Source organism: Nanorana parkeri, unplaced genomic scaffold (genome assembly GCF_000935625.1).
Source record: "Nanorana parkeri isolate BGI_ZX_2015 unplaced genomic scaffold, ASM93562v1 scaffold547, whole genome shotgun sequence".
Lineage (NCBI taxonomy): Eukaryota > Metazoa > Chordata > Amphibia > Anura > Dicroglossidae > Nanorana > Nanorana parkeri.
In genome coordinates, this window is record NW_017306815.1 from 1,027,680 (window position 1) to 1,047,258 (window position 19,579).

Sequence of the window (19,579 nt, forward strand, 5' to 3'; positions counted from 1 at the left end):
CAAGAACAAAAGGTTTATTTGGTTTGACATGGCATGATGTTTAGTAAAAACATTGTGAAGGCCCCAGCCAATGCTGTCTCATCTGTCTGCCCCTCTTCTGTGTTTGTCTCAGCCTTTTCTAGCCCTTTACGGGTTTTAACAGAGAAAGGCATCATAAATAGATGAGGGGTTCTCAGGAATTTCAGCATCCAGTCTTTCACATCTCACAAACCCAGCTGCTCAGGCCTGGGCTGAGGAGTGAAGGTGAAAAAAATAAAATTTGTCTTTGGGCTTGAAAATATTTCCATCATGAGAAAAAAAAAAAAATTAACACAAAAATCAAGTTTCAGATCCAGGTTTGTGTCCCATTCCCATCATTATTTACCAATGACCAAGAAATGATAGGTCCAGCTACATTTTCATACCAGAGGCACCATACTTTAGCACTGTCCATCAGCGCTCTGTGTATTGCTGCTCTCGCTACTCCCGGCCCCTCTTGGGGTGACCTCAATGATTCGTGGTTTCTCAATAATTCGGGCCGACTTGTTTCCTTTTTCCACTATGCCGATGATCCATGCCTGGTGTCCCTCTCCATACTTTGGGGATTTGATCTCCGCACAGAAGCGAGCAGCCTGCTCTCGGGGAAGGCAAATGAGCAAACCACCTACATACAGGAAAAAATTAAAGTTCAATACACCATTGCAATACAAGTTGTCACCCCTGCCAGACAACTTTGTGTACACTGTAAACTAGCTGAGGGCAAGCTGTAATTAACAACCAGTCACATTAGGCCTAGTATAGTGCTGCACAGACAAGTAAAGCTGATCCCCAGAAAAAGCTCTCCTTTCCTTGGTAAAGCCTTATGTTTAGGCTGTCCATCACATTTGTCGGTTCTCCCAAAAAAAATAAAACATCCTTAGAACCTGTTAGTGATACTTCTATGTCCACACGGTTGCCTTCCTTTTTACCATCACCTCTGCAAGGCGAGTTTCTGAGCCGGCGGCCCCCTCTTGTAAAGAACCCTTGCCCAGTTTTACAAAGACAAGGTTTTCTTGAGGCCCAAGGTGTTTATTTTATTTAACACTTTAAATTGTGAACATTGTACTTCCATTTCTCTGTCCTACCCCAGTACATCCTAAGGGGTTTTCTCCCCACTCTTTGGATGTGGTATGGGCTTCGAGTTTTCCTTCAGACAGCCCGACTTTTGCTTTACCATTAAGGGACAGTGTGCCTCTTGTTACACAATTTCTAGGTAGATTAGGCAGCTCATCATTCAAAGCGATCGACTTGAGGATAAAGTTACACTTTTTCCGGTCAAGGTGCATTCTACTAGATCTGTAAATACGCGCTTTGGGCTTTTCACCATCAAACATTGTTTTCCCAGATTTGCAAAGCTGCCACCTGTCTTTTCTGTTTACACATTTGCTAGGTTTTACCAGAAGAGTATCCTGAACCTGTGTGCCTTACTGGATATTTAATGCCTGAAATGCATAATATATAGAAAAAATATGCATTTCTTTAATATTTGCATTTAAGCCTGGAAAGCATTGCAATTGTGATCACCCGATTACAGCTGACGCCCATATTCCCGTATCTACCTAGAGCTAGTGCCACAGCAGAGCCCAGTGCCCGCAGCTCACATCACAGGCCAGCCATGCTTCCTTCTCTCAAGAGGGTCTGGGTATGGCCTCGGTGACTAGACTGAGCATTAGGTAAGCCAGAAAGCTGAAGAAAAAAAAAAAAAGTCTTGACAAATGCAGGAAATAAAAGAGAATATGATTCTCCTAGGGCAGCTGCAAGAAACAAACCATGGAGCATGATGGGAGTGGTAGGGCTTATACAGTACTCGGCTTCCTTACAGCTTTGTTTGCCAATGTCCAATATTTTGAAGGCTGCAGCATAACTGTGTCTCAGACTTACCCCACCCCGTTTCCCTTAGCCAGCAATGCCAGACCTTAGAACTTCTGCAGGCACGCCCTTCGGACATGAGCAGCTTTGTAAAGGTGAAGTGAATAGTTTAGCAAACCCTTTCTAGCGTCGGGAGATATCCTGCAATGTCATCACAGGGGCTCCAATACAGATTACAGTAGCAGCATCTGGTTAAAAGTGTTGGCAGGTGCACATATAGGGGTGCCCTGGCAAAGAAAACTCCCATTCTCTATGCATGCAATATGTAAGCCTGCTCTTAGGACTTGCTGGAACTATCGTGGGTGGCCCGTTGTAGATATAAGTGGGGATAGTCTGTTATACCCGCCAGCACCCCACACTTATATCCGCCTACTGCAGACAGCACCGCTGTGGTGACATCAGAGCTGCTTTCAGTGGACTACGAAGGGGCAATGAGATCATTGGTCATCCTGCTCATCGGAATTGTGCTGCAGTGTCTGGTCCCTTTCACAAGATTCACCTATTCTGTCTTATAGGATAAAGGACCATCAAGAGGGGAAAAAAATTGTAATGCAACACTCGCAAATCTCTTGTGTCTGGAGTTCACATTTAAATCTCTTTGCTACAGAGTTTTAACATTTGGCAAATCACCTCATTTTTAACCCACTGACATCAAAGCGCTGCCAATGAGGTCACAGTCAAGTGACATACGCAGGCGTAGAGCACAACCATTCCATGGCAATGTAAAGTGGGAACTAATGCCCCTTCTCAGAATGCAATTCTAGTAGTTGGCTAACTCAATGAAGACAATTCTTTTCCTCTGGCTGATAAGTTATTGACCCATTTCTCTCCTGTGGTTCATCTCTCAGACTCCAATGGTAAGGTTTCCCCACCGTAGTTGGGGCCTCTACTCACTTCCTACAAGGCCATAATGAAGGCGTCATTCTCACAATGCTTAACATCATAAAAACAATAGGCACTGCAAGCTCCAATCATTTGACTTTAAAAAATTAAAAAATGTGACTCACCAGATGTCTCTGCTGATGTTCCTTGAAGTAAACTAAATCGGCTTCCACAGGCTTTTGTGATGGCAGCCATTTTGGCTATAATGGGCAAATTGTGGATAACAAAGCTGACCTCACTTTGTTGCTGTTGTGCCAGGTTCTGTGCATGGCCCAAGATCCCAAATCCAGTGATATCGGTGGCCGCATGGGCATTAAAGGTGTGCATCAAAGCTGCCGCTGAAGGACAAGATGAACAATGAAATATAACAGCAGTTTCATTCTTCATGTACAATACCGATCATTTGCTATGGTTGGCAGTGATCTTGGGCTTCTTTGTAATAATCTATAGCAATCTATACAGTCCTGAATAAATCAAGAGGTTCCCCCCAAAAATGGTACACCATTAATCTATTCAGGCATTGCAGATCTTTATATCTAGGTAAACTGAGGCTGTGGGGAGGGGGTTTCACAGACAGAATGCTCTGCTTTGGTCCTCATATGAACCAGACCCAGCTCCCTGCCACTGAGCAAGGGCAAATTACGGGGACAGGGTTACATACCCGTGCGGTTCAGGGTAGCCATATTAAACATGGCTTCCTGGTATGCCAGCTCAACCTCTTCTCTGGTCACCACTAGACGGATCTTATTCCAGCGCTCAGGCTAAAAAACAGAAAATAGGGATGTTACTCGAGATCATTCCAGAATAGGTCTTTGTTACTATATCTTTCTATTACAACTTACATTGTCCAACCACTGATGTGCATTCACAGCCACTTGTGTTCCTAGAGGTTTCGTCAGAACGAGGACATCCCCAGGAACTGCGTTGTGTGGCCTGGGGAACAACAAGTTACATTGGCTAAGCTAAGGCCATCAAAGCTACTACTCTATAGTTTACTAGCATCTGGGTAAAAAAAAAGGACGATGCCAAGTACTGTACCAAGGCTAAACACGTAACATAACGCCATTGTAATGTGGCAGAGAACAACCAGTTTTCTTGTGTAAAAATATATTTTATTAGGTCCTCATGCTTCGAACAGTTCCATATGTGTGGAAGAATGAGGCCAATCCTTGTCAGCATTTCATAGTTCTGGAGGAGACACTGACTACCCGTAAGCCTCTGTCATTGCACACATAAGTGATTGGTACGGAATGAAGGTGAGGCTATCCACTGAGTCACTAGTTATGGGTCATACACTTTCTGGGGTAGCACGGATGCCATCCATTAAGTCACTTGTTATGGGTCATAGACTTTCTAGGGTAGTGAAGGTGAGGCTATCTGGCCTGGAACCAGTATGGGGTACTCGGTCTTTTACCTTGCAATGGGTCACCAACAAATAACAGCTCTCTGCTCAGCCATATGCCAGGTTAGAAATCATGAGCAGCATTATGAGGTTTTGTGCACAGATACAATTTTCTGACTAAACAGGACCACATTGGCTCCTACCAATGTTCCCCGGAATCATCCTTCTCATGGGACTGAGACGGTCTGATGGCATGGTGTATGCCGTTTCCACAGCTGATTCTCATTGTTCATTATATGCCATTAATAGAAAACATGCACTTTTCTTTTTTTTTATTTTAATAACAGTGTCAACACAGAGCAGTTCAATCACTTAAATATTTTGGACTGGCAACAAAAATTCTGGGGGCTGCATAGAAGTTATGGCTAAGATGACTATCTTGGTTTTCCCCCCTTTACTTCATACAGAATGGGGCAAAATAAGAGAGAGACTTCACAGGAATTGCTGGTACTCCAAAGTGAAGGCCGTGACAGGGAAGTCAAACATAGTAACATGCCAGAGAATTGTTTAACCCTTGCTGAAAATATCAATTATGGATGAACTAATCTTTAAATGTAGAACAAAACAACACTATTCATAAGTTGGGGTTGCAGATATTGTTAAAGTAAAATAGAGCTTACATGATGAATTCATTCGATTGACAAACCACTGTAGCCACTCCACCAATGATAATCCAAGGATTGACCACAGTCTGGCCACCAGTTACAGATGTACCTCCCTCTTCAGCCGCATCTTTAAAGCCTTTAATCATGAGAGGTGTGACTTTCTCCCTCTCCTAGGAAACAGACAATACAGAGTATTTACATCTACAGTTCAGTGAATGAGTGGTGAAAAGGATATTATGACATTATACGGCATATATTATAATATCCTAAAGCCTTCACTTCACTATTATAACCAGCTACAGCAACACAGAGATTTAGTCAAAGTTGATGACAGCCGCCGATAGACAGGCCCTATCTCAGAAACAAGTTGCTGGAAGACGGCTCGGGTAACCCTGCACTCCCACCCACACATGGTGCTCTATAATGTATTGCTGGGATTTCTATTCCTCTATAGCTGATGGTACATTCTGTTGTACTGTATATTATACAGAGCAATGTACCATCAGCTATAGAGGAATACAAATCCCAGCAATACATTGTACACTGTATGTATAATGTATTGCTGGGATTTGTTGTACTCCTATATAGCTGGTGGTATTCTGCATTGCGCTGTATAGAGGACTACAAATCAAGGAATAGTACATTATACAGCGCAATGCGGAATACCACCAGCTATAGAGGAATACAACAGAGTCCTCTTTAGCCGGTGCCATTCTGCATTCATTGCTGTATACTTTTTTTTCACTTTTCATTTCACTATATTGCACACCACTTTTTTTTTTCTTTTTTACTTCCACTGCTCCAAGTTTGCTCCTGTGATGGACTGCAATCTCAATACAAACTAGAAGTCCCATCACTGGAGCCATTTTTCAAAATGTATTTTATTTTTTATCCAATTAACTGACTAATCGAACTTAATAATCGGCTAACTAATCGATTTTGAAAATAATCGTTAGCTGCAGCTCTACATGGAGCACACCCCGACTTCTCAAAAATAACAAAAATTGCCAAGTTCACTCTTCAGTGGCTGCAGCAGACGTTCTGTAGTGGCCATCACAACCTTCTGACCTCTACACTATGGAGCTACTTTGGAGGAGATCTCAGGCATGCGCTTAATGCGAATTCCAAGATTCTTTCCTTGTTGCATAATTTTGCCCTTCACACTTTTTGTCATCTGTACACAATAAACCCATTATTTAAGGAAAGTTGTTTTATTCAAAACATGTTTTGTTTCAACCAATTTTATTTTCTCATTTCTCTTCCCTCCCCAATCCCTACCCATACACAATTCAGAAAACAACTTAACACAGCTTTGGCTGCCAGTGTGACATAAATATCAGATTGTAACTAACACATTGTAAATCGTCAAGACAAACAGAATTCCACTGCTGGGTCCTCCCAAGCACCGCCAGCTCAGCCTCACGTGACAGCCGTCTCCACCCCCACACTGCTCTCCTGAGCAAGGGGGTGCGGGGGAGGAGAGCCCGGCCTCTTGAGATACGCCGGTCGCTCACAACGCTCTCCTCCCCCGCACCGCTCGGCCTCCTGTGACAGTTTCTCTCCTCCCTGCTAGACGCTGCACTGTGTCAGAGGGAACATAGAGCAGCACCCAGTGGGGAGGAGAGAAACTAGGCATGCTCAGCAATTCCGTCCGAAAGATGGCACTTTCTGCATTTTGCCCGAAGTGCCCTTTTCGGCCGATATGTTGGGGCGGCCGAAATTTTGGTGCATCCCTAGTAAGAGGAAATGCAAAAACCAATTTAACCATAGAAACCTAATCTTAACTAGTACTAAACCACCAGTATGAATCGGAATTAAACACTGGTGGGGGATTTATCAAAATCGGAGCAGACAGAATCTGGAGCAGTTGCCCATGGCAACCAATCAGCATCTCTCTTTAGTTTGCTCAGGTAAGGTTGTAAGGTTTGACTATGAGACAGAGATGCTGATTGGCTGCAGTGCAAATCTGCTCCAGATTTGGTCTTCTCCAGTTTTGATAAATTCCACCCTGTATGTGCACACATGGGGAAAATACATTTCAGGTTTTTTTTCATAGTGTGAAAGGTGGAGGTAAGAACGCTACATTAAAACAAGTCTGTAGTCCTGGCTTGGTTCTTACACTCAGACATAGGCTGATAAGCTTCTAAAATCACATTAAAAAAAAATCAATAAAAGGCGACACTTACCTCCTCTGTCATCTTTTGACTGACACTGAGTAACATCAACATGTTGTCACACTCCGTGATTCCCATAGCATACAGGTCACTCAGCACATTTGCGCAGGCAATGCGTCCCTGAGAATGGGGGAAATAGAATTTGATTCATTAGAATAATTTAATGGTTTTAAAAATACTAAAACCAAAGTGAAACTGCAAGCAAAATTTACTTTACTTTTTAGGGGCTTCGGGGGAAATATTGGGGATCTAAACAGACCGACTAAACAGACTGCAGCCCCTGTTATCAATGAACAGAAATCCGTTCATAACATGAGAACATTGTGTGTTTACTATAACCACAATCACGAATGAACAGGTGATGTAGATCACTTCCCATTCATTATGGAGGATATAGTAACCATACTCTGTCCTCAATTATGTGCACTCAGCAATCACTGAGTGTTTGTACTTGCTCTCCTTCCTGGCACGCTGTCACAGGAGGCTGAGCGAGCGGAGCTCAGCCTACTGTGACAGCTGTCTCCGCCGGCACACCGCTCTGTCACATGAGGCTGAGTGGTGTGGGAGAAGAAACGCCGGACGCTCACAGCGCTCTCCTCCTGTGACAGTTTCTCTCCTCCCCGCTGGGACACAGAGCAGCACCCAGCGGAGAGGAGAGAAAGAATGGATGCACCGCTGTATCGGCCAGAAAAATGGCACTTGTCAGCATGATGCCAAAAGTGTAATTTTCGACTGATATGTTTCGGCGGCCGATATATCGGTGCATCCCTAGTTATTATGAACACAGTGAGTGATCAGTACTGATCACTCACTGTGTTCATTCTATGATCCGATCCGCCACACCTGTCAGATCCTTCCCTCTGCACCACCAGCCATCTGTTACACATCCTCTGTGTGGTTGCAATCTGCTGACTCAGGGTCTCCTCTGATCCCGGTGTTTCCACCAGTACAGGTGGGGGAAAATTACATGGGGACACAGATTGAGCTACAGAGGATATGCAAAAGTAGTCCAGTGGAAGTGCAGAAGCAAGAAGGAATTGACAGATGGGATAGGTGTAGGGCTGCAACAACTAATCGACATAATCGATTATAATCGATTATTGAAAAAGTTGTCAACTTTTTCAATAATCGATTAATCGGCTTCCGATCAGTTGGCCCTGTTCACGGGTCCACAAACGCGTGCCGCACTAGTAGTCCATCACTGGAGCCATTTTTTAAAATGTATGTTATTGTTTATCCGATTAACCGATTAATCGGCTAACTAATCGATTTTGAAAATAATCGTTAGCTGCAGCTCTAGATAGGTGGGACGGGCTGGGTTGGAGATAGGACACCACTTCTGTAGGGTCACATTTTTAATCAATGGCAGCAATCACTGACCACGGCTATTAATGATTTCAGCAGTCGGGGGATTGTATTCTGCTATAGGTTTATGGTTGCTGAAGCAGTCATGAGTTGGAGCAGAAGGGAATGCCAAGGATGTAAGGTTTATTGAGCTGGCCAGCTGGAAACATTTCAGTTCTGATGTAAACCTTATGACCTTGGAATGGAAAGGGTTAATCATTTACACAGACCAACTATTTCTCTGGAACACCATTGGCTTAGTGCTGTACGATTACTAAGAAAGCCCAAGGGAAAGGGAGGAGACACATCTAGCAAACATTGCACTGCCAGTGAGGTTTCCATGCCCAGCTCCAAGGGCAGAGCAGACGCATAAACATGCTTGATTTGTCTGGATAAATAGAAGCATACAATCCAGAGAAACCCTATGCCCAGGCAGTAAGCTGAACTGTGTAGTGTGCACATACCCTATGCATGGCTTGTAGTTAGTCTTCCTACACAGGACTCCTATGCATGGCTTGTAGTTAGTCTTCCTACACAGGACTCCTATGCATGGCTTGTAGTTAGTCTTCCTACACAGGACTCAGTACCTAAGCAGACCTAATGTTATCCCTTCTATGTCAGAAACTCAGAAATGGAATAGCAACAATGCAAAGATTTAAAAAAAAAAACACTACCAAGTAGGATATTTATCTATAAATTGGGCAAACATGTGACTTGGTAAAGAAAATTAATGCTGCAGAAAAAGCATTAGAAGCACATTCCTTACCGCTCACAGGAAGACACAAGAACTAACTATCACTGTGACTCAGCAGTTCATCATGCACTGAAGATATGGATGAAGAACTCTGGTCACAAGGGAGTCATTAAGAAGATTAAGCAACACAACAGTATTTCTTTCCAGTGCTACTAAACCTGGTCACAGTCACCTGCATGTAGGGGTCTTCAACCGATGGATAAAAGAAGTCAGTGGTCTGAACCAGGGACAGTCCCCTATGTCTAAGAGGTATTACACACGAGTCCATCCCAATACCTGTAGAAAGAGCAGAAATGGCAATGGGGCAAGTTAACACTTTCATAAGAAAGGACAGAAATTATGGGAGCTGTCATTACACCAACATTTTATATTTAGTAGATCTGAAAGAGTTAAAATGTATTTAGAGGCAAAATTATTTTAGGATTGGGATAGAGGAGGGAACAGATACGGATCCTTTGTTGGGTTTCACTTCTATCTGGGACACTGTTGCAGATTTTCCCTCACTTCTCACTGATTAAACCACTGTGATGGTAAGGGGGAATCTCTCTAAAGAAGCCTATAAGAGCAGTAAAAACAAGAGATTTACATCCTCCCCCTCTATCCAAAACGGAAAAAAAAAAAAGTTTGGCTGGACTTGCACTTTAAACATTGACAGTTTCCTACAACTTTGCAGGGTTCCATTGGTTTCAATGTCTGCACTGAGTTCCTGGGCCATCACGGCTTCTGTGATTATTATGAGGCGTTTTCAGTATGTGTTTTTATTATATAATATAGAGACATGACCAATGCCTTGGCATCCTTATATTCTACTGCTGTGTATTAATATACGTGTGAGTGGGTTGTATTATTTTTCTGTGAATAGGGGTGTGGAAATTTTGGAAAAAACTACTTGTCCAAGGACTAAAGCGGGGGCCGAATCTACTTGTCCCTCATGACAATCTACTTGTCCCGATACAAAAAAAAATTATTTTAACCAAAACCGTGTTTAGCAGTGCTAAGAAGAGCTTCTCATTGGTCAGTGCCGTCAGGTGACTGCGTTGACCAACGAGTGCTTGCAATTTGCGAGCGAAATTCAGAATACATGAAACAGGTACAGATCGTACGGGTGGAGGGGGAAGGACCGGTCGCCGAAAGGTAAGTATAATGGGAGGGAGATTTGTGCGGGTAATTCCATTTTCCCAAATTACTTGGGAAAGTGAATATACCCTTTAGGGTGGGTGCAGACCTGCGGATTCCCGGGACGTGCGATCGTGTGCGGTAAGATCGCAGTTGAAAACACTGCGCGTTTATTTCGCATGGAGATGGGGCAGCGGGACTGGTTTTCATTTTTTCAATTTTTATTTACTTTGTAAAAAAATTTCATTTGTTTTATTATTTGTACTTTATCTCCTTGTTTATTTTTTTACATTTTTAACTTATTACTTTTTTTTTTTTAAACTTAACTGTAGTGCTATCACACAGCGATAATGTCCGTAGCAGGGCTAAAACAATGAAAAAAACACTTGCCCGGCCCCCGGAACTACATGTCCCGGGCATCGGGCGATACGAATTCCACACCCCTGGTGAAGAATATATATATCCCAATTCACACCTATACATCCGGTGCGATTAGGGATTCCTGTGTCACAAACTTGCGTTTTCCTGCACAGCAGTCCCTAATCTGGCATTTATATGCAGCAACTGTCACCCATTATGATTACATGCTGTTACAAAAAGAGTGCTTCCTAACTGCATGTAATCCTTTCACATACAATTACATGCAGTGGCTGTCACCTGATCATTAACCTGAATGGGCGGCGGTTGCCGATTGTAACATGCGCAGACATTAACATTGGTACCGTATATAGTAGCGGCCCCCACGGGACTACAACATTTGTCCACTGGTCCCTGAGTAAATTGAGCTTGAGACCCCTGCTTTAGGTTCACAGGAGGACATATACTAACCTCCTCCCATGACCCAAAGCTCAGAATCTATATGGTCATTGCCCGCTATATACTGAGAGCTCTGCACACGGGAATGATCCCGACAATTCTGCCGAGATCCACCCAGCGGGCGCTGTCTATCTAGAGGCACCGCTCTCTGCAGGGAGATGATCAGAAAGTGAGCGAGCGACGGTATGTGTTCACTCACTGCCCAATCAATAGAGTCGACGTGACAGTTTCATTGGCTCTAACTATGAGGATGAGTGGTATATCACTCACCTCATAGTTCTCCTTTAACTATTAACAAAAATGAATCTTATTTGTGCATCACTCCGCTGTAGATCCTCAAATCATCTCGGAATTGGAGCTGGCACTGTCCTTTCTTCTGGAGGGGGGTTACTTTTGTTCCCCATGGTCCCCGTGTGTGTAGTAAAGTAGCCACAACTCCAAGCTCAGACCTGTGATGAACTACAATCTCAAGTTTAGTTTACCAATTTGTATTGAGATTGTAGTCCATCACAAGCGCGAGCTTGGAGCCCAGTCCCGGCAATGATGGAAGCAGAAATCACTAAGGCTGGGTTCACACCTAGGCGTATTGAATATGCCCGTTTGTCGTGCGTTTTTTTACTGCGATTCGCGGTAAAAAAAAACGTGCGACAAACGCGCGTTTCCGAAGGGCTACTTGGCTGTATCCCAATGGAAACGCCCAACAAAAATGGCCCAAAGAAGTACATGTACTTGTTTGGGCGTAGGCCATTTTGTAGGGCGTTTCAGACGGGCGGAAATACGGAAAGGTGTGAACCATACCCATAGAAAACAATGGGATTTTCAAGTTTGTACATTTTGTAGAGCGTTCATAGAGCCTTGAACGTGCAACAAAACGTAAAGGTGTAACTGCAGCCTACATGCTTAGAGAAGAACAGCCTTCCTTGTGATGAGTTGCAGTGTTTTTCTAGGAAGCCTCATCACCTCTTTATTATAAACTACATGCAGCAACTTAGTTACACAAGAGGCAAAAAAAAAAAGGAAGCCGACACTTCAACACACCCTCCTTGTAAGATGTTAGAATACTGCCTCTGTATTGCAACACATGTAAGAAATTGTAACCACTTTAGTGTTCTGTTGTGATGCATTATCGTGTGTGTTTCAGCATCAGCAAAGCAGCACACTACAACGCATGGTATGTGTACTGCAGTGCATTGCTGTATACCGTTCAAGGTGTTGGGTTGTCATTTACGATAAAATGGTATCACATAGAACTGGTGCGTTTCCGTGTGTATCACAACACAGAAGTGTGAATGGACCATTACAAATTTGTGATTTTGCTTGATGCATTTTTCATGGAAAAATGTGTCCTCTTTGTGAGGACATCTCATCTTCACCTCGTGTATGTTGCTCAGCACATTGTGTTTGCAGACATTAGGGCTGCAGCTAATGATTTCCATAAATCGGTTAGCCAATTATTAACCAATTAATCCAATAAAAGTTTTTAAAAATTAAAATACACAATTGCAGCATTACAGACAAAGTTTACCTCAGAATAAAATGGTATGCACATTTTTTGAAAATCAAATTGCACTGGAATGCACAGCATTGCAATACCACGCATTCCAGTGCGGGCGATCACGCGGCGGATGGAAGGTGCATTTGGGATCCATTGAAATGAATGGCACTGCAACGCACCTCCTGCAGCAACATTTGTCAGGCCGAAACAGAAGATGACTTTTCCCACTTAAATAATTGTATGCATTAGACATTTTAATTAGTTTAATGGATTTAAAATAATGTGAATTGTAAAACTCTAAGCCAATATAATAAAATAACCATTTAAAATAACACCAACAAATGTTTTCTATTTTTAATTTTAGTTTATTTAACTTTATTTTTTACTTTTTTTTTCATCTTTTAGTCTTTAGCCAATTGCAGGCTGGCTATTGCAATCGCCCACTGCCAAACAGCAAGAAAGTTCTCCATCAGGTCCTCCTCTGCTGACTGACAGCACGCAGTGGGCAGGTGCAATAGCCAGCCTGCTATTGCATTTTAAAATAACCAATAACAGGCTGGGTATGGCTTTCAGCCCCTAGTTGAAGCGGAGACACGGGGGGCTGGGGCAGAGGAGGATTGCAGAGTCACAGCAGTCTCTCCTCCCTGCTGCTTCTGACTGCAGTGGTCTGAGTCCCCGCTGCCTCTAGCGGGGAGAGAAGTGGGGATTGAAAAAGGACACAGACCGCTGCAGCCAGCACCAGCAGGAAAGAGAACTGAGGAGCACACCGGCAGCTGTAATTAATTGAAAAGCAACTAATGGATGATAATTGTTGCCAACGATTCTCATCATCACTCAATTTAAATCGATTAGTTGTTGCAGCCCTAGCAGACATGCAACATTAAAATATCCCACATGGATACATTAAAATGGACAAACATCAGTGCTGTGACAGAAGCAAAGATATCAATTCTGACATGTGCTTTAGGAGAAAGCATTCCACTAAATTAAAGAGACCCTGTCAGCTCCCTAAGCATATCCAGGCAAGAAAAAACGGGTGACTAGAAAGGAGAGTATACTATAGGCACAAAGCTAAACCACCAGGAAACACATCCCCCTCCTTGTTGCATGGCTGATCGTCACTGTCGCCCCACCTCACTAAAGTATTTACAGCACTCGGCAAAAGGTGGACATTTTCAGACGATTTTGCATTAAAACATTGGTACAGGTGCTTCATTAGATTGGCTCACAAGCTTAAAGTGACATTATACCCTCAGATTTTTTAACATAAACGAATACTGCAATGTGTGCCTTACTGTAATCCATGGTAGTTTCCCTTTTCTTCCTTTTAAATCTATATCTGTTCTCATGCTCTGCAGAACTTCTGTTTTGCAGCAGACTGCCTTGTCTCAGGAATGGATACACGATGTCTGTGTATACGTTTGTATAGGCTTGTAACCTGAGCCAGCACTACAGGAAGAGGCCCTGAGCTGAAAAGGGAAGTTCTCCCCAAGCATGAGAAGGCATGAGGATTTAAAAGGAAGAGCAGCAAAGAGAAGGGAAACTACCATGGATTACAGTAAGGCACACATTACAGTATTGGTTTATGTTAAAAAATCTGAGGGTTTAATGTCACTTTAAATATTTAGGGCTCATTCAGGCCGTGCTGCGCGCAGGCCCGTAAAAAGACCCGGTCCCGGAAGAGGCAAGTGCTGCACGCAGGCCCATAAGAAGACCCGATCCCAGAAGAGGCAAGTGCTGCGCGCAGGCCCGTAAAAAGACCCGGTCCCGGAAGAGGCAAGTGCTGCACGCAGGCCCGTAAAAAGACCCGATCCCGGAAGAGACAAGTGCTGCGCGCAGGCCCATAAAAAGACCCCATACCGGAAGGGACAAGTGCTGCACGCACCCCCATAAAAAGACCCGATCCCAGAAGAGACAAGTGCTGCGCGCACACCCACAAAAAGACCCGATCCCGGAAGGGACAAGTGCTGTGCGCTGGCCCATAAAAAGCCCCGGTCCCAGAAGGGACAAGTGCTGCGCGCTGACCCATAAGAAGCCCCGATCCCAGAAGGGACAAGTGCTGCGTGCACGCCCACAAAAAGACCCGATCCCGTAAGGGACAAGTGCTGCGTGTAATTGCATTATTCGTCACTGCTTTTGCAATTGTGTGCAGCTGCGTCCTCCCCTAGGGAAGAACAGGCTGCTGCACACAATTACACAGCACCCGTCCTTTCCAGGGTCGGGTCATTTTACAGATGTGCACACTGTACAGACATGTACACACGTCTGAATGAGCCCTTATAGAAACCGTCACGTAGCACTTTTAAAGAGGAACTTAAAACATTAACCCTTGCAGTGGGACTACCTGCACACTGAAAGGGTTAACTGCTCGCCTTGTCTAGGGAGTGAAAATAAAGCAGGTGTACTCATCCGATCCTCGGAGGCTTGGATCCTCCCCTTCTCCCCCAAGCCCCTGCAGTCTAAGGATCCGTGATATCAGAACATCCAATACAGTACATTCGATGTGAGGAAGCCACGAGAAATAACCCCCTGCCCTTGCGGAGAGGGGGGGAGAGAGAGGAGAGCGGTCACTGCTACAGAATCAAAGATCAGGCGAGTTCAGTCAGGCTCCACTGGTGTAACACAACACATAACTTGTCTTATATCAGGGGTAGGCTACCTCTGCACTCCAGCTGCAGACTAACTACAAGTCCCATGAGGCTTTGCAAGACTCGACAGCCACCGGTATGACAGAGGCATTATGGGATTTGGAGTTTGACCACAGCTGGAGTGCGCCCATGTCCTATAACATTGGACATTTGTGGCAGGGGGAAATGTGTCAATATTTACAGAACAAAACTGAGCTATTTCCCTTTTTTAATCGGCCACAACCTATTTTCTGTAACTCCTCACCATCTTGTTTACACTTATATGCATAGATCAGTGTACAGTCCTGGCATTTGCCGGGTTGAATAATCTGCCATGTGCTTGAGTGGTAGTGATGACAACCTGCAACAGCCAATCAGGACTGCTGAAGATCCCAGTTTGGAGAACTAATAGGGTCTCTCTAAAATGCAAAAGCTTGTGGCCCCCAGCTTCTCAAGGGCCAAAGGAATGCAGAAGAGAAGTAAATAACGAATATAAGAGTCTTACCCAGCCTGGGATTCCCGACGTCATCCGGATCCGCGGGCTCCCCCTCCTCCAGTCCCGCCAGGAGTCTGAGCAGCGTCTCCTGCGGGACTTTACATCCTCAGCCCTTCATGTCCGAGAAGGAGGTGAGCCGGAAGCCGGCCCCCAGGCCCAGTGACTCCGGGTCAAAAGGCCGGTAACCCGGGAAATAGGGAGCCATGGAGGGTTGCAGCGAACCAGCCGCCATGATAGCTGTTCGTGAATGACACTTCCAGTGTCAAGAGTCCAGCTATCCTGACACGCCGACCACGTGCCGCCAATCCGCACGCGATCCCTCCCCCTCCAGATACCACAGAGCTGAGCAACGCGGGATAGAGTGTCCTATTTTACCATAAAGATGTGCGGAGCCGTGTGGGCTAGAACATTATTTTACCATAAATATTTGAGGAGCCGCGCGGGATAAAACGTCCTTTACCATGAAGATGTGCGGAGCCGTGTGGGATAGAACGCTCGATACCATAGAGAAGAGCTGAGACGCGGGAGTTAGGATGTCCGTTACCATAGAGACGATAAGTGTACCTGGACAATGTGCAGGGTTACGAAGTCTTTGGCTCTTGGTGCCATAGAGACTGCATAGTGTTAGAACCTGACCGCTGTGCTGGGGAATTCAACTTGTGGAACGATGAACAGCCCGCCCAAGGGCTCCTCCTTGGCCTCTCCTGTACATGCAGCTGCTGTGACAGGAGACAAGGCCACTCTGCTGCGTCTGATTGGCTCAAACTCAGATCTCCTAGACCAGGAGGACCAGCTGGGAAGAACTCCTCTGATGTACAGTGTGCTAGGTGATCGTAGAGCATGTGCAGAGGCTTTGCTTCGCTGTGGGGCCCAGGTGAATCGCTTAGATAGAAGTGGGCGTACAGCTCTTCATCTTGCAGCCCAAACTGGCAATCACCGCCTCTTGAAGCTTCTCCTGTCCCGTAGAGCGGATTGTACCCATCGTGATCTGCGTGACATCACAGCGCTGCACCTGTCCACCCGTCACCAGGACACCCGTTGCCTGGCCCTGCTTCTGAAGCACACCCCACCGGGGCAAGTCGATGCTCAGGATCAGAGAAAGCAAACAGCGCTGCACTGGAGCGCCTATTATAACCGGCCGCGGCACGTCAGGCTGTTAGTGAGGCATGGCTCCAACATTGGCATCCCTGACTTGGAAGGAAAAATACCCCTACACTGGGCAGCTGGGCATAAAGACCCAGAAGCTGCGTTAACCGTACGCTGTTTGCTAGAAGCGGCTCCAACGGAATCGTTACTGAACTGGCAGGATTATGAAGGCCGCACTCCTCTGCACTTAGCTGTAGGCGATGGCAACCAAGAAGTGGTACGGCTTCTGACTTCCTATCGAGGGTGCAATGTGACACCTTATGACAATCTGTTCCGTACCCCTCTTCACTGGGCTGCGCTGCTGGGTCACACGCCCATTGCCAATCTTCTTCTGGAAAGAAATCGCTCCCCCAACATCCCTTCGGATAGTCAAGGAGCTACCCCCCTCCATTATGCGGCCCAGGGAAACTGCCCAGACACCGTTCGGGTTCTATTGGCTCACCCCTCTGTGAGAGATGAAGCTGACTTAGAGGGAAGGACTGCATTTATGTGGGCAGCAGGAAAAGGCAGTGATGAAACACTAAAAGTCATGCTTGAGCTAGACTCAGAGCTAGAGATTAACAGAACGGATAAATATGGTGGTACGGCACTCCACGCAGCATCACTTTCTGGCCACATCAGCACTATACGAATATTATTACAAAATGGTGCCCAAGTGGATGCTGCCGATGTAATGAAGCACACTCCGCTCTTCAGAGCTTGTGAGATGGGGCACAGAGAAGTAATCTATACTTTAATTAAAGGAGGGGCAAAAGTTCATCTTGTTGACAAAGATGGCCGATCCCCCCTTCACTGGGCAGCATTAGGAGGCAATGCCAATGTATGTCAAATACTTATAGAAAATAACATCAACCCCAATGCTCAGGACTATGAAGGCAGGACTCCTTTGCAGTGTGCAGCCTATGGAGGCTATATTGGGTGCATGGAGGTATTAATGGAGAACAAAGCTGATCCAAATATCCAGGATAAAAATGGCCGCACAGCTTTGCATTGGTCATGCAACAATGGGTACCTGGATGCAGTAAAACTTCTACTACACTATAATGCCTTTCCTAACCAAATGGAAAGCACAGAAGAGAGGTATACACCTTTGGATTATGCTTTGCTTGGCGGGCATCAGGAGGTTATCCAGTTTATGCTTGAACATGGTGCCCTCTCTATTGCTGCAATACAGGACATTGCGGCCTCCAAGATACAAGCAGTGTACAAGGGCCATAAAGTACGGAGGGCTTTCAGAGATCGGAAGAACTTGTTGATGAAACATGAGCAGCTGAGGAAAGATGCAGCTGCCAAAAAGCGAGAGGGTGTAAGCAAAAGGAAAACCAAATGTAATCAACCTAGAGAAGATGGGCAGAATGAGGACAAACAGACAAACACTTCTGAGAGATTTATGGACAAGGAAGAGCAGCACAGTCACAGTGATATACAACAGAAAAGTACTACAGAGGAAAAACGACAAGAAAGTGCTGGTAAGACAAAGATTAAAGAGCACCGTCACCAAAGCAGGACTGGCCATGCATCTCCAAGGCCGAGAGAAGTCTGTGAGGCAAGTAACCAGAGCACTCCTAGTAGGATATCTCATGTAACGTCATCCCCAAGTGAATTGTTTGAAAAGGAGTATCGTGAAGAAGGTCAAAATTTAAAAAAAGAGCAGTGTAAAAGAAGCTCTAGACATAGAAAGGAAAATTGTAGTACTCTAATCCATGAAGAAAGGTGCCAAAGCCAGAACGATTATCATAGAGTATCTCACAAAGAGATTAAAGAAGGCTCCCAGTTCTCTTTAAAAGCTGAAAGTAGCACAAGCCAATGTGCCAAGGAAAGGGACACTGCAGGAAAGGTCATCAGCAAAGAGCAGATTATAGAAAAGCCGATCAAAGGACCTAGAGCACCCAGGAATAAGAAAACTGATATGGACATGGTTACCCAAATAATGGCTTCTTCTAGTATTACAGAGTCTAGATCACATAGGAGGAACAAAGAATCCAATGGCATAGTAATCCAGGTGACGAGTAATGGAGACAATTCTGCAAAGCACAAAGAAATCTCAGGTAGACTGCATTCGGAAAGGAAAAGTAGCTCGGCCAGAGCTGGACAGCCAAATGCCACTGGAATACAGGCTACATGTGAGGAAGAACGACCATCAAGAAAGACAAAGCAAAGAACATCAAGTTCACACTCCAGACATAGCAAACAAGCAGATATAGAGAGAACAGGTGTCAACTGCTCCCCAACAAGCCTTATCAACGCCAGCATAACATTGGCAATGCCAAGAGATAAATTAAGAACAGGTCACAGTCTTGCTCAATGGCAGCAGTTAGACATTGAGCTGATTCCCTTAGAAGCGAGACTTCAATTAGTAGAAAGAGAGAAAGCCAGAAAACAGCTTTTCCAGCGCAAGAACCAAGCTGCAGTCATTATTCAGAGGGCCTGGAGAAAGCACCGCATCAAAAAGAGGGGTAGTATTATAAGGACTGTTCACCCGCCACGTATTCGCTGACTCAGCAATGCTAATGGACGTTCATACATTTTTTACAGCGTTTACAAAAAGTTAAAGGGTCAGTATACCAAAAGTGATATTTTCTTTTTAACAAATGCCAGGAGGTGGATTTGCCCCTGGGCTACTTTTTATTCCAATAGCACTTTGAGATATTTATTTTATATTCCATAGAATATAGCAGAAAGATAGTCTTCCTGCTCCAGCTAGAGAAATCAAACACAGTTTGGGTGTACTAAGCCTTAAAGGTAGCTGTTATGACACAAACTTGAAATCTGCGCGGCTGCTTTTCTTCTCTTTACACTGGGGCCATATAGTGATTATCAGGTCTACTTTATGTG

General features: G+C 44.8%; 2 protein-coding genes across 3 annotated transcripts; one reads left to right on the top strand and one right to left on the bottom strand.

Moving 5' to 3' along the window:
• Positions 1-15,875, bottom strand: LOC108791365 (selenide, water dikinase 2-like). 2 transcript variants are annotated; one of them, XM_018561840.1, is made up of 8 exons: positions 15,608-15,875; positions 9,221-9,324; positions 6,963-7,070; positions 4,792-4,946; positions 3,612-3,702; positions 3,431-3,530; positions 2,895-3,107; positions 1-643 (listed from the first exon to the last, which is right to left on the bottom strand). In XM_018561840.1, the coding sequence occupies exons 2-8, from the start codon at positions 9,314-9,316 to the stop codon at positions 420-422; spliced, it is 987 nt and encodes a 328-aa protein (XP_018417342.1). In that variant the 5' UTR covers positions 9,317-9,324; positions 15,608-15,875; the 3' UTR covers positions 1-419. The 2 variants fall into 2 exon arrangements, with proteins under 2 accessions (XP_018417342.1, XP_018417343.1); XM_018561841.1 differs by lacking the exon at positions 2,895-3,107 and having other exon boundaries at positions 265-643.
• A 290-nt stretch (positions 15,876-16,165) lies between these two features.
• On the top strand, positions 16,166-19,241 carry INVS (inversin). The gene has a single exon (XM_018561821.1). The coding sequence runs from the start codon at positions 16,266-16,268 to the stop codon at positions 19,239-19,241; it is 2,976 nt and encodes a 991-aa protein (XP_018417323.1). The 5' UTR covers positions 16,166-16,265.
• The last annotated feature ends 338 nt before the right edge of the window (positions 19,242-19,579 follow it).

Bases quoted from the DNA above. Each gene is read 5' to 3' on its own strand.
- LOC108791365 (XM_018561840.1), bottom strand. From the start codon at position 9,316: ATGGACTCGTGTGTAATACCTCTTAGACATAGGGGACTGTCCCTGGTT. The intron at 7,071-9,220 runs GTGACTGTGACC...CCCCATTCTCAG, and splicing joins TTGAAGACCCCTACATGCAG to GGACGCATTGCCTGCGCAAA. The intron at 4,947-6,962 runs GTAAGTGTCGCC...TCTGTTTCCTAG, and splicing joins GTCAAAAGATGACAGAGGAG to GAGAGGGAGAAAGTCACACC.
- INVS (XM_018561821.1), top strand. From the start codon at position 16,266: ATGAACAGCCCGCCCAAGGGCTCCTCCTTGGCCTCTCCTGTACATGCA.